Source organism: Chinchilla lanigera, unplaced genomic scaffold (assembly GCF_000276665.1).
Source record: "Chinchilla lanigera isolate Chin_1 unplaced genomic scaffold, ChiLan1.0 scaffold00022, whole genome shotgun sequence".
Lineage (NCBI taxonomy): Eukaryota > Metazoa > Chordata > Mammalia > Rodentia > Chinchillidae > Chinchilla > Chinchilla lanigera.
Window position 1 is genome coordinate 8,918,168 of NW_004955423.1, and position 14,946 is coordinate 8,933,113.

Consider the following 14,946-nt stretch of genomic DNA (forward strand, 5'->3'; position numbering starts at 1 on the left):
ACCTGTTTGGCTTTATGACAGCAAACATATCTCATTTTATTTGATACATAAAACAATAATCACTTTGCTGATATAACCCATTAAATAAGAGAGAATCCTACCAGGCAATACTGGCTTTTGTTTCTTTTTGCCAGGTGCTGACTTCTTCTGGCGGCCTTGCGGGGATTTTGGAGCCATGGTTCTGACGTAGTCTGTATAAGCAGATAATGTCATCAGCAAATTCTGGTTCACAATTTCAGCTACTACGCATTACCACGTGGTGAACATAGCGATGTATTTTCTAGGTTTTGCCTGAACTAAACTAGGATAGGTATTCTGTGACCAAAGGTTCATTGCAGAAACATTACCGCTAAGATCTGGTTCCAGCAGAACCATTCAGCCAGCACAAGATGGCGACCTGCCAAAACATGAAGGTTTCAGTGTAGGACCCGCCATGGGAACACAAGAGGGCGCCGTCTCCCCTCACCTCTCACTCTAGTTTCCATCTTAGGTGCGCACTCCGTGCCGCCTTGTGCTGGGCTCCCTAAATGTACCCTAGCTACAAAGAGGAGTTTAAAGTCTTCCAGGAAAGGCCGGTAGACAAAGTGCATTCACGTACATAATTTTTAAATTAACATAATTTAAACCAGCCGTTTGTCTTAGCCTGTGTTCATGTAAGCACTAAGGCCTTGTTTGTGCTGTCAGAGAAAGGGTGTCTCTGGAAGTATTCTACGGAATTGTCATTTTTGACAGGATGGAGCACTAGCCAAGATTGTCATCATGGCAGCAGGTCCTTGTGTTCTCCAGGATGCCCACCTCTGCCCCGTGCTGTTTAATGGTTATTTCAGGAGTCTCACCAGGAAGGATTTAAAAACAGGCCCTGCTTTTTACTTGCTCAGTGACCTTGGATCAATTACTATCTCCTCAGCCTTAGTGTATTCATCCATTTAATGGGGATAATAATAAAATCTGCCTTCACAAGGTGATTGTAAAGACTTAATAAGATTAATAAAAAATTCATAAAACTAGGGCTTGCCTCATTTCAATAAATCACACAGATTCATTGTTATTTCATAGTCTATACTCAGTATATCAGAAGTTTAAATTTCTACCTTGTTCTTTGATTGTAAAAGTTTGACCAAAGTGTGAGCGTCTGCGTCCTTGCCTAGAAGTATTTTTCTCTTCAGATTTTTCTCCACGTGTGTTTGCAAATGGGGATGGTGATGGCTCACAGTTGTAGAGAGCTTTCCATGAGCCAGGCACAGCTCTAGAGGCACTTTGCAGGCATTTAGTTTACTCCTAACTGCAGTTTTATTTGCTGTTATCTTTATGCCACCTTATGATGAGAAGACAGAGGCTCTGAGAGGTCAGGAGGCTTTGCTGAGAGGACATAGAGAGCCTTTGGGCTATCCTTTTAACCTCTGCCCCTGCCTGTCCTTCAAATTCAGAGAACCCTGCTGTGTTTTATTATAACTGAAGCTATCTAAAATTATGGTCTTTGTCTACACAGGTGCAATTTATGATTTAGTCAACATTGCATGACTCTGACCATTTAGAAATTTCTGTTTCCAAAATACTCTGCAGTGAGTGAGTGGCCCCTCAGCTTTTCAGACTAAGGGTCCCCCATTCCCGCTTTCCACCCTCACCATAACTTCACACGTTAGCCTTAATCCTTCCTTTGGACAATTCCTTATCAAGGTACCTCTCTCCGTTTTCTAGTCTAGCTACATTTGGCTTAAAAGATACAAAAACACTCTAAATACCACCTAGCTTCACCCTACACGCACATGCACACGAGCACGCACACATGCACATGTGCACGCATCACCCCTCTTCATTACACATATATTTATTGACCAGAGTGCACCAAAGATTGTCCTAGTGTTGGAGCTGCAGCAGTGAACAAAAGAGGCAAAAAAAGTGCTTGTCCTGATAAATCTGACCTGGGGGGGACGCAGACCATGAAGAAATAAAGGAACCAAATAATTAATATTTAGATATTTAGATGCTAAGTAAAGGAATAAAGTAGGAAGAGCAGAGGAAAGGTAGGCTGTGATTTCATACTGAATGACGCAAGTGTTGTAAATGACATGAGGGGAAAGACCTCAGAGAATGGGGCAGCCAGAAATGCAGACACCTGGGAAAAGCAGAGTGTTCCTAGACAGAGGGAACGGTAGGCATAAGGTGTCAGGGCTAAAAGTGTACTGGGCGGGTCACGATGGCCGGAGCAGACAAGCAACTGGGAGACTAGAAATGAAGGTAGTCCAAGAGGTGATCGGGATATGTTAGTCGGCTTTGTTGCAGTAACAAATGGCCCCGAACGCTCTGTCTCATACAGCATTGGTTTCTTCTCAAGCATTATATTATGGCTGTGGATGAGCTGCTGCAAGTCTTCTTATTCCAGAGGCCAGGCTGAAGGAGCAGCCCTGGCTTGACATACACCAGCGCAGACGGAAAAGCCAGTGACCTAAAGGAACCCTATGATGTTTGCTAAGTCTTCTCCTTGCCATTGGTTCGCTGTCCCTTCAGCTCATGTTCTAATGGCCCAAGCATGCTCCAGGCAGTTCTGAGATGGGAGAGTACTCTGCCTTCTTAGCCAGAGGTGGGAATGTATGACTTCCTCACAGGGAAGGAAGGAATAATAGAGAATAAGGTAGTGGGGAACAGTTGTACAATATATCAGAAGGTTGTGTATGAGGACTTTGGCTTTTACTCTGAATAAGGTGGGGAGTTACTGGATGGTTTTAAACTGAGGAGCTGCTTTATACAACCTGACTCAGCATGTGTGTGCATGTGTGTGTGTGTGTGTGTGTGTGTGTGTGTGTGTTGCTTTACTGAGGGTGGAACCCATGACTTACACTGAGCTCCATCCCCATCCCTTTATTTTCCATTTTGAGAGAAGATCTCATCAAGTTGTGTAGGATGGCCTCAAACTTGCAATGCTCCTGCCTTAGCCTCCTGTGTAGCTGAGATTAGAAGCATGTGCCACCCACCTGGGCTGACACATTTTAATGATCAGTAGTAGGTACACTATGTTGAGAAAAGACTGCAGCAAGAAAAGGGCTGAAGCAAGGGTCCAATGAAGAGCCATTCAGTAATCGGTAGGAGAGATGATGGCAGACAAGGTCAGGAAGTGCCAGTGGGTGGAAAAAGCGAATGGGGCTGAGCATGGTGGTGCATGTCCATAGCCCCACCTATTCAGAGGCTGAGGCAGGAGGACTGCTTGAGACTAGGAGTTCACGGCTAGCCTGGACAATGAGACACTGTCTCTTAAAATATGACTGGATCCTAGATACGGCGCTAATAGGATTTGCTGTTGACTTGGGTTGTAGGGCCTGAGAGCTCAAGGATGACTTCAGTGAATTTTGCCTAAGGAAAGGAAAGCATGGAGTAGCTATTAATTGTGTTGTGGTCCTATGGGAAAAGGGTATTTGAAAGGGATTCTGTGACCTATGAAGATGGGAATTGTGTTTTCACTTCCATTGACATAACCCCTGTAAGTGGCACAGTGAACATAATGAAACGTGTTTTTCGAAAGTTGAACTAATGACCGTCTGGTTTTCTATTCCCTGCTGCCATTCTCTGTGAATCTCCAGTCTGAACAAAAGGCTCTTTGCCTAATGGTCTGTGGAATTATCTTCAAAGTCAGTGTGAGTATAAGGAGGCCCTTCTTGGATACTATACTCGAGCCTCCTCTCCCTCTCCCCTCTTCCAGGTATGAGGGCACCTGTGATTACACCGGTTTCACCTATATAATCCAAGGTAATCTTCTTATTTTGTCATCAGCTGATTAGCAACTTTAATTCCATACTCTTAATCCTTCTAGCCATGGATAGCAACAGATTCACAGGTTCCAGCGATCAAGAGGTGCTCCCTTGGTATTAAGCTCCAGTATAGGTATCAGTTTAACACAGTCTTCCCCCTCAGTACTCAGGGTCAACATATGTGCATTTCTTTTCAAATGCAGCTAGTAAACGATCTATGGGCAATTTGATTGAATTTCCTATTTTCAGGGAGATACAACAAATTTTTAGCAGTAATGTTTTGGTTTGGGGTTTATTGTAAGGGGAGACAGTATAATATAGGAAACATTTTATAAAATTATTTATAATAGTCACCCAAAGGATCATACACAAGAGAGTGCAGGAAATCTGTCTACACACTAAGACCAAGGAATCTAGCCAAAGTCCTGGATCCCATGGAAATATCCTGCATGAGTCCATCTAAGAGACCTAGAGCTCATAACTGCCTCCCAAGAGTCAACCTGGAGGCCCAGAGCCCATAACAATATCTCATACACGCCTGTTTCACGGTTCTGCCTTGGGAAGGCCTAAAGGTCAGTGGTGGAATCTAGGAAGTCTGTGCCAGCAGGATGAAGGGTCTGAGCTAGCAGGCTGAGGGACCTGCACTGAAGCCAGGAAGTGAAGAAACAGTGAGGTCCCAACCTCCTTCAGTGATGAAGACAACTGAGTTCTCATCAGGGAAGCCAAAGCAGCAAGCTTTTCCAGGAGACTGGCAGTGCATCATCTTCCCCTCTGGAGCCAGGAACCAGGAATGGTACCAGGAATGCTCAAAGTGAGGACCAGAAAGTGAAATGAAGCTATTCTCAGTGCCAACAAGGTCCCGAGCTCCTTGGGGGATGAGAACAGCCAAGTTCATCAGCATGACAAGCCAGCATGACAAGCTCCTCCAACAGAACCAACAACTCCTTACAGCTTCTAACAGCTTCCAACAGCCTAACTGCTTTTTTCAGTTTTGCTTCTTATGCTGCTGACAACAATCCTCAGGTGGGCCTCCAACACCAAGCACCACGCTTACTCAGTTCAGCTGGGGGTTATAAATTGACCACCCGTTGTCAATCCACCACAAGTAAATTAGGCTACACAATTGAAACCAGTATTATAAATGCATGCTGCATTATCAGAACAGCTTATTTACAATTTTCACAAATACTCATTAACTTCTCTGTCTACATTATTGACTCATAATCAAGAGCAAAGGAGAACTAGGTTGTGCTGCAGGGCTTTAGAGTCCTAAGCCTTCTTAATTAGACAGCATGGTATCTTAGTTACTAGGCATCATAGACAGAAGTTTTGTTTGCTGAGGGTAGACTGGTTAATACAGTCTTAACTGAAAAGAAAATGATTACTTTGAAAGTACCTCCCTTAAATTGCACTTGTATTTTAGGAAAATTTTCACATTCAACCCAGCTACTTCCCTTCTAGGTATTTTCCCAGAAGAATTAAAAACATCATACCTCAGCAATGTTTAGAGTAGCACAATTTGTCATAGCTAAATTTTGGAAACAACCCAAATACCCATGAACTGAGGAATGGATAAAAAAGATGAGGCCTTTTTATAAAATGGAGTACTACTCAGCTATAAAGAGGGATAAAGTTGAGACATTTATAGGGAAATGGACATAACTTGAGACCGCACTCATAAGTGAAATAAATCAGACTTGCGTGTGTAAACAACATATTGTCTCCCAAGTGTAAGAAGCTGAAAGGGTAAATAAGGTCCAAAATGTACAACAGACATTGTGAAATGGGAAGAAACTGTTCAAAAGGAAAGAGAAACTGGGATGAGGGGAGGGAGAAAAGAAGGGAAAAGGAAAAATAAATAAATAAATAAATAAACATGATAGTTAAGACAGTTATATTAATTACTGTTAGTTCACTGAAAAGAAAGGTTTGTGCCTATAATGTTTGATTAGTTTTTCATGCCTCTATCTTGTAATATGAGCAGCTACTTTGAAGATAACAATGCACAGTGTACTAACCATTGTTCCTCTCCTACACTCTTGTTTTGAAATTTTGTACCACTGCTTTTTTCTTTAAAAGAAAAAAAAAAATTGACAGTTTCTTTTAGCAATTGCATATAAAAATCCTGTCAATCTTATGTCTAGAAAATGAATCACTTTTAATTGGAGATATTAAATCAAATGAATAAAAAAAATCAAATGAAAAATGTAGTCTGCATAATTTCAATAAGTACATTTTTTTCAAGGCTTATTTTTATGGAGATATTTCTTTTTAAATGCAAATGTCAACTAAAAGAAAATGTTTTCACATTGTACCAGGGCTTATTGAAAGTCTTTTTCAGAACATTAATTGCATTTTTTACACAAAGAACATGATATCTTTTCCCAATGTACTTTTCTATTGAATTAATTATTAAAAATTATGAAAATTTTTCAATACTAGATACTACTTTATTAATTCTGAAATACTCACATTTTTCCTGTTCTCAACTAAAATCATTTTGTACTTAGCAACAGAGCTGATCAGATTTCAAAACAAATTGTTGAAGGCAACACTTAGAAATGTGTAAGCACTTCATTAAAATATTTTTGATATTAAAATCATGTATCTTTATAAAATGACCGATTCCAGAATATCTTTTTGCTATCAATGTACAAAGATCGTATTTTCTACCATTTGTGTTAACAAAAATAGATTTTATGTTTCAGTCAATGTTTATAGAGAAGCAGATATAACACAATATATACAAATGTGTAAGAAATTACAAGATTGGCATACAGCGGTCACCCACAGAGTCGAATGAGGAAGCGTGCAGAGGATGTCTGCACACTGGAGACCCAAGGATTCAGCGCAAGGTCTGGAGCTCAATGCAGTGCCCCATACAAGTCTGCATCAGGAGGCCGATGGACCTGCCGTGGAAGGCCGAAGAGTCTATACTGGAAGCCAGGAGATGACGTCCAAAGTGAAGGCAAAGACTAGAGCTCCTCCAAACAGAAGCACATTAGACCTTCCTCATTTCCCCTTTACACCACCCAGGCAGTGAGCTGTAGGGTGGATATTCCACGTCCTAGGGTGTGAATTGCTGTGCCAATTTAGTTGAGCTTCTCTTACTCAAGTTGACACAATCAGTCAACCAACCATCACACTTTAGAGGCTGACAAATGTGGGTATTGGTTAGTCCTCTCTATAGGATTTCAAAATCTGTGAAGTCCTCTACTGGCTCTGTGGAACACTGTGCTCCAAGCTGTCCACAACCTGGTCCCAGGTTAACTCTCCAGTCCTGTTTGTGACTAGCTTTCTTATGATGCTGCTAATACTTAGCTGCTTAGCTTCAGCTACTGCAGCTGAAGGGATAAGTGACGAAAGTTGCCTGCCAACATCCACAGTACTTGAACAGCTATTAATTTCCTCTTTTCTCCTTGTTCATGTGGTGCACTCCGCCCTTGGCATTCTCCCATTTCCTGTAATGTGTGTGTGTGGCTTGCTCCAGTCATGAGATCCTAATTCTGAAAAGATCTACAGCAATGGCATCTTTTCTTCACCGAGGATCTTCCTTAGGAAATCATTTATTCCCAAGTCTTCCTCAATTAGCTGACTTTGTCAAAGTGGTTATCATTCTTTTCTCATTCTAATGTACTTTCAGACTCACCATAGTTGCCTCCCATCTTTTTTTTTTTTTTTTTTTAAGAACACAAAGATCTAGAATAAAAGACAAGGCTAACATCCTGGGCATCTGGTAACATGTCCTCAAGAACTTCTGCTTCTTGGAAAATCTTCTCTAAGACACTGATTAGCCTTCAAGGCTCTCCTGGGCCCTTCAGCTGTTTTTTGAGAAGCACAAAATATCTACCCCTCAGAGATAACTGTCCCTAAAATGTTTCCTACGAGTCTACCACTCTTCCTTTGCCCCTGCATGTCTACTCCACAGTTCTACTTCTAAGGTTGGACAGTTAGTTATTCATTCACACAGATACTCTTCCCTTTGAAAGGGGTCCTGAAGTCTGACCTTTCCTCTCCCATAGCTTCCTCTAGTTCAGGCCTCCCACATGTTCTTCTGGACCAGAACTCCTAATCCATTTGGTATCATGAATCCCTGTAATAACCTGGTAAAGTCCATGCGTTAAATAAACATGCAAGATTACACCAGGGTATACGGAAATACAGTTATTAAAATGTTTTAAATCTATAATGTATTCATTCATGTGCTTCCTTATTATCATTACACTGAACAATAAGATTTAGCAGTAGTTCTAACTGCCCTAATTTTGAAGTATTGATGAGCCAAATAATATATCTGCAATATTTGTAGCTTAACACAAAAAGAGCTAAAATTTCTCTTGGTAACTACATCATAGATACTGCTAATGCTTCTGTGGTTTGTTACCCAATACACACATTTCATTTAGCAGGTAGTGAAAATAAAAATGTACATATATATTTTAAATCTGCATATTCCACTCCTCCACATTCTAACCTGAGTCATGACACTTAACTGGCCTCCTTGCCTGTGTGCTCACGGAAACAATCACAGTCTGTCTGCAGATGCAAGTCTTATTAAGTCATTTATCTGTGTAGTGACATACTTGGGAGCAATACTAGGAATTAAACTCGGGGCCTTCATACTGAGCTACGCTGCCAGCCTTTAAAATTTTTCATTTTGACAAGGTCTCAATACATCACTCAGTTGCCTAAGATGCTCAAACTTGCAATCCTCCAGCACCAGCCTCTCAGAGTGCTGGGATTACAGGTGTGTGCCACCAAGCCTGGGTCTATGTGAATCCTTATTGTCCATAGCAGTGTGCTCTTCCAATATTATAAAAATGAAGTTCATTTAAAAGGTAAATATCCTGAGCCCCCTTGTATTCTGCAGGTCTACCTGAGCTTGGGACCCTACATTTTAAAAGCATTACAAGGCTGACCTGGACTTCTACAAGCATTCATAGAAGAGGGTAGGGTCCCAACTTGTAAGTATGGCCTTCAACACCCTTCATAGCCAGCCTCATCCACCCGCCTTTCCCGTTCTGGTCCGTTCTCATTGGGTTACCACTCATCCTCAAATATTTTCAAATATTTTCTCTCTCCGGAGAATACCTTTCCCTCCAGCACCTTCTGCTTTGCCTGTCCCTGTCCTACCTGTATTTCTCTCCTCACACTGTACTCATGGTTCTAGGCTTAACTCCAGTATGACCTCTTAGTAGCCTCCCTGTCTGTCTCAGGCTGAAATAATGTTGTTCTCCCCAACATTCTAATCACACTATGTGCAATTAATTATGCCAGGCCTTAGTCAAGGCAGAGTGAGTGCCTCAAATGCAGAGCTGCCTGGAAGACTGCTGTGAATTCATTCAAAATCCAGCATACACAAAGAAAGAGAGAGGATGGACTGATCAGTAATTGGGTATGAGGTAAACTAATCGTTGGAAGAACTAGACAAGAGCTTTACTTTCAAAGCGTTACCTATTCCTCTTCCTGTTTGTCTTCCAGCCCTTCCTCAACAGGCCAGACATCGCCTCTCGGCTTCACCCCACATTAATCTTTCTTGACCCCCACACTGATAAATAACCAGAATCACGTTATTTTCATATTAATTAATTAATTCATTCATTCATTCATGATTTATTGAGCTCTCACTATGTGCCAGGTAATGTGAGAGTCGCCGAAGGTGTACAATCTGTAAACAAGGCAGTACATTCATTCATTCATTCATGATTTATTGAGCTCTCACTATGTGCCAGGTAATGTGAGAGTCGCCGAAGGTGTACAATCTGTAAACAAGGCAGTACTGCCCTCCGCGCACTCTTAGAGCATCGTTAACTGCTCTCTCGTTGCTATTTTTGTTTTCCTACCTAAATTAGAAGCGCTTTGAAAGCAGTGGAAATCCTATTTATTAATTTTTGTAGTCATTTCAACAACTAGCACATCCCGGGAAGTTTCCAGACTCCCTTGCAAGAGTGAATAAAACACTTTTTCAACACCTCCTTTTCCTTTCAGAGCTGGCCTTACCTGATACAGTATTACGAAAGTGAAGGGAAGGAAGCCTCGGCAGTACTCTGGAGAAAAGCTCCTTTGAGAGCTGGAGATGGGAGTTTTGACTCTCAGAAAAACAAATTCCAGCAGCACAAACGTCTCGCCTGGGCGTTGCTGGGACGCATCCGTTACTAAGAGAAAAGAGGCAGGTCCTTTGTTAAGATTGACAAAGCAGCCTTACCAATACAGTGTCCACTCTCTAATAGTCTTTTTTAGCACAGGCTGTGATTGGCTCTTATGATGTGACGTCACGAAACAGCAATCCGGCGAAGTCTGCACTGCTGAAAGAGTTTCCTTGGCGAGGAAAGAGCTTAGCCAGTTAGTTATACAAAAGTAGTGACCCGGCCCATAAAGCCCTCAGGGTACTTGCTCCCCGAACCCGCGGCGGGGAGCTGGAGCCCTCTTAGGAACTCGTCCTTAAATTTGGGTTTGGGGAGGAAATTGGGTCCGGCAGGATGGTGGGTGGCCCAGAATTGCTAATGTGTTGTATTTCCCTTTTGCCAAAATAACTTGGGTAGAGCGTTTGACTCAAGCTGGAAGTATGCATCTCAGGGGAAAAAGTCTGAATCCCTGAGTAACGCTAAGGATCATTTTATCTAAGATTATGGGTCCTAGGGGACTTACAGCGAGAAACACATCCCTGAACAGTTTCCCTCCTTTCTTTTAAAAAATAATTATCACTGCCTAGTCTGTAACCTGGGACAATTTAATAAAGCAATGCAGTGGACGGCCGTAATTGATCTAAATTAATTCTTTACATCAGTTTTCAGAAATACTTAATAGAAAAAGACATAGATTTATAACATCCGTGAGACTTAATCCTAAATGAAGATCAAAATTTTATGTAGATCATGGTTGGTTTTTTTTTCAAATTTCTGAAGAGTTTGTATTTGCAAAAGCAAAATATATTTTACTGTAGGCTCAGGAGAAACTGCCTAGGAAGAAGTCTTACGTAAACGTTACAACAATCTTTCCTGTCCTCTTCACTTGCCGGCACTGAGAGATTGGTTTTCCCCTAATCTCGGTCCCTCCTCCTTGTATTCTTCGCACTCTCCTGGCGGCACCATATTCATTCTCCTTAGCTTCAAACACCACCTCTAAAGACATTAGTGCCTTTAGTGTCTGCACGTCTCAGCCTAATGCATCTCTTGAGCTGCAGACCAGAATTTCCACAAGCCTTTGGATCCTTCTCACTACCCATCCAGTTCAGATCTTGGTGCTGAATAGTTAACTAACTAAAAATATGGAATGAACGAGTGAATGGAGGAATCACTGTACCACGAGCATCACAGCTTAGCAGAATCAAAGTCAAATCAGGTATCTTTCAGAAAGATGTTTTTCCTTTAGTTCCCATTTTAGATGACATTACTTTCTATCAATTAGCAAAACTAGAAATCTGAGTCATCCCCTGCCTCCTCTTCCACTGCTCAGTAAAGATATTGTTAAATCTTATCATTTATCTTTGCTAAGTATCTAATAATACATCTCCACCTCATATCAGATATGTTTTATCTCTCACCCAGATAGTAGCAACAGCCTCCTATTCTATCTTCTCTAATTTATTTGCTAAGTTGCCATGCAGTATTCTAAATCAAGGATTCAACCCTGGCATTACCTTGTTTAAATATCCTCAATCTGGCATAGAAAACCCTGTGCAAACAGTTATGAAGGATAACTGAAAGATGCCTAGAAGACAAGTTATGAGTTATTTTGGAGGCCTCATTTCCTGTCTCTCTTCCTTAGGGTAACCCATGTTATTTCCAGTGAAAGCCTGGGAGAGCCGAACGGCCTGAAACTTCAGTGGGGGTGGGGTGGTAGTAGGCTGATGGGAAGAGGAGTGACAGCATGAAACAGATTTCTGCAACTAAAGTCTACTTTGCTTTATATAGGGAGTTCACAAGGTTTTCAAATTATGCTGCACAATCTATTCATATTTATTATAATTTTTAAAAATGCATCAACTCACCCCTAGGTAAACTGACATAAAATTAAACGAACACAAAGAAACATCAGGCAAACTGTGACCTGCTCATCCCTTGGTTTTCCATAGCCCCTAACATACTACTGCTCAGGTCCAGGAGTTTGTGGGTCCCAGGGGGAGACCAGAGCTCTGGTTACACAGGGCTCCTGATAGGCCCCCAAATATGCCTTGCTTATTCATGCCTATATATCTGTTCAGCCTGCTGCCTCTACCTCCATCTCCACCTTCCCCCGTGATACCTTTCTTCATCTTTGTTATTTGATAACCTTTATTTGTCAAGTCTCAAAGGTTACAGTCTCTGCAAAGCCAGACAAGCACCAGATTCTTCCATCAGAGTATTACACTGTGCAGCAGTAGCTTGTTTACATGGATGTCTCGCCTTATAGATTTTAGTGTTGGAATAGACTCATTCTTTTACATTTCCAGTAACAGGATATGATGTGCTTTTGGCTGACTATTATTTAAATCAAACCTAGAAGAAGATAACAAAAGCTTCTTTGTGATCTTTCAAAGAATTTGTTTTTCCTAAAAAAATTCATAATCCTTTGCAGTCAGATTTAAGGAAGTAAGGATTAGAACCTTGTGATTTGGATGAGACACCCAGCCATTCTGTCATATTTTCTTTAAGAGATACCCCAAGGGGATGTACTTTTAGAGGAATGAGTCAGAAGTCACAACACCAAAAAGTTAGAAATTAAGTGGTAAGTGTTTAGTCATTGCTTCATGATACAAATTCACCACTGACTGGTCATCTGTTCTTTTGTGGGAGTTGTTAGAAATGAAACATCACCATGGTAGTTACAGGGGATTTGCCTGAAATGGAGATATTTAAAAATTGGCTTTGGTTTTATGAAGTGAAGACGTAAGAGTCATGAAGTTACAACTGAAAATACTTCTCTGATTATTTAAGGACATTGCAATACACTTCTTATTGGATTTAGAGAAGATAATCTGATAACTTAGGTACAAACTGGATTTTGACTAATTCTGTATATATTTTAAGATGGTAGCTCAGAAACTAGGGATGGAGGACCTTGGACAAGGAGCCTTTGTAACTTCTGTTTGTCCACATCAGCATGACAGGGAGGGGTGAAAGGGAAGAAATATCCTTGTTTGATCCCTAAACTGCTGGAATTACTACATCTTTTCCAAAATGTTTGGGGGGATATTATCGCCACCCTGTGCATGAGGAGCTGAGGACCATCTCAGATGAATATTCAGCTTCAGAAATGAGAAAACCGGATAAAAAACCCTGACCTGGGAACAAAGTTTTAGCTGTTAGAGGAAAGGACCAGTTGTGACAATCCTGCGGGGGTGGGGAGGACCTCAGTGAAATATGGGAAACTGTGCAATCCGAAAGTGAAGAGAAAGGCATTCCTTCGATTTCTGCAGAGAATGGCTTGAGTCTACTAGGGACTAAGGAGGACACAGGCTCTACCCGGCTAAGAATTGCTGGCCGTTCCCATAAGGCCCTACAGCTGAGCTACAGGCTGTAGTGGAAATCCCCTGAGGGACCAGCGCAGCAGCAGAGGAGGAAAACACTATGGCTGTGTGGTAGCAGAGTGGACTTCTGTGCGCACAGGTGCGCTGCTGCCGACCCCCAGGAAGCGTGGGTGGTGGGTAGAGCCGCGATATGCGACAGTCCAAATAATACCAGCCGCTTCTGGAGCCAGGGAATACCAGTTCCACAGGCCTAATGGTTTTCACCAGTAGGTAAAGTATTTTTAAAGTAACAAAAACTGTATTTAAAGTAAGAAACTTGTGTCGAAGCCTAAACGCACTTTCTGGATAAGTGGAATGAGACAAACTATTAACCTCTCTGTATTTCAGTTTTATATCTGCAAAATGAGGGATGATGATGCTCTTGTCAGAACAAGCCAAAGGGTGGGAAGCAGCACATGGCGCCACGGGAACAAACCTCCGAAGGTAGGAAACTTCGCGGTCCTGAACTGTACATAGAGCGTCCTTTAGTTGCAGTTCCCACAGAGAGCTTTTTACTTACCTGGAAACAGAACTGATTCTTCTTTCAATCAAGTAGGAAGCTTCAGATGGTGGGAAAAAGAGTTCCCCATGACATCAAGAGATCGCGAGACCAATAGGAATTTATTGAAGTGAAGAGGTGTCTGCTACACGTTGTTGAAAACAGCAGGTTACCAAGCAGTAAATATGGTATTGCCAATTTTTAAATTTTCAAAAATGCATTAATATATAGAGATGTCATGAAATCACCTAGAATGATGTCCACTTAACTGTTTTAATCTGTCTCTGGGTGTGAAATGCTGAGCACATTTCCTTTTCGCGTGAGAGCATTTTTGACTGGTGTTATAAAATATTTCTAAGGAGGAATTAAGAATTACTGTAAGTATGTGAGTTAATAGCTATGCTGATTAGTTGGACTGGTGTAATCATTTCACAGTGTGTATATATCAAAACATGATGTTGCATACCTTGAGTATATATGATTTTATTCGTAATTATACTCACTTAAAAAAAAAGAAAAGAAATTTCCCAGGGAGATCCGTGGAGGAGGAATATAAAAGGAAAGGTCTTTTGGGAGTGGTAAGGCCAAGGAAAAACCAAATCCTGTCTAAAATTTTAGCGCTCCAGCTAAGGAGCAGGGTTACTGATTGCTGCTTTTGTCTCGGTCTCTTGCAGAGCTCTGCAGGGCGCTAGAATTATCCTTTCTTTCTTTCTTTCTTTCTTTCTTTCTTTTTTTTTAAATTTTGACGTTGTGTTTCTCATGGTAGTTCGGTTTAAAAAAATATTTGCATTGAGGTATTATTTATCTTGGGAGGGAAAAGGCAGTACTCCTATTTCTGGGGTTACATTATATTTTCCAAATTGCATTAGAGAATTGAGCGCAGCAGTTATATCCTTTGGGTATTGATCTTGTCTATAACACTTGGGATTCAAATTAATAAACAGCATAAAATTCTTGTGCCCCACTGCGACAAAAGATGATTCCATTTATAAATTGTCCACGCAAACTGACCTAGTATTTGAAAAATAAGAGGTTTTTTAAAGGGTCCGATAGCTCTCGATGTAATTTCTGGAATACCCTGTTAGGAAAATTCATTGACTTTTACAAACTTACTCTGGGCTCAGAATAATAAAAATGAGTAAGTTAAAACAAATCCCGATTGAGTGTAATTGAAATTAACCAAAGTTCCTGCTCTATTCCTGATAAGGAGTAGGCTG

At 41.2% G+C, this 14,946-nt stretch overlaps 2 protein-coding genes across 5 annotated transcripts in view; one reads left to right on the forward strand and one right to left on the reverse strand.

Moving 5' to 3' along the window:
- Nucleotides 1-9,903, reverse strand: part of Wdr63 (WD repeat domain 63) — a 57,194-nt gene extending 47,291 nt beyond the window's left edge. The window contains exons 1-2 of the mRNA XM_005385141.2: nt 9,744-9,903; nt 102-191 (exon numbers count right to left, since the gene is read on the reverse strand). Of these exons, the coding sequence (XP_005385198.1) occupies nt 102-177 (76 nt within the window). The 5' untranslated portion in view covers nt 178-191; nt 9,744-9,903. The remainder of the gene's footprint in view (nt 1-101; nt 192-9,743) is intronic.
- A 3,380-nt stretch (nt 9,904-13,283) lies between these two features.
- Nucleotides 13,284-14,946, forward strand: part of Mcoln3 (mucolipin 3) — a 34,137-nt gene continuing 32,474 nt past the window's right edge. For 2 of the 4 annotated variants that reach the window (XM_013514578.1, XM_013514579.1), the window contains exons 1-2: nt 13,284-13,461; nt 13,579-13,674. In XM_013514578.1, coding sequence (XP_013370032.1) covers nt 13,647-13,674 — 28 coding nt within the window. In that variant the 5' untranslated portion in view covers nt 13,284-13,461; nt 13,579-13,646. The remainder of the gene's footprint in view (nt 13,462-13,578; nt 13,675-14,946) is intronic. The other 2 variants (XM_013514575.1, XM_013514576.1) reach the window with 2 other exon arrangements.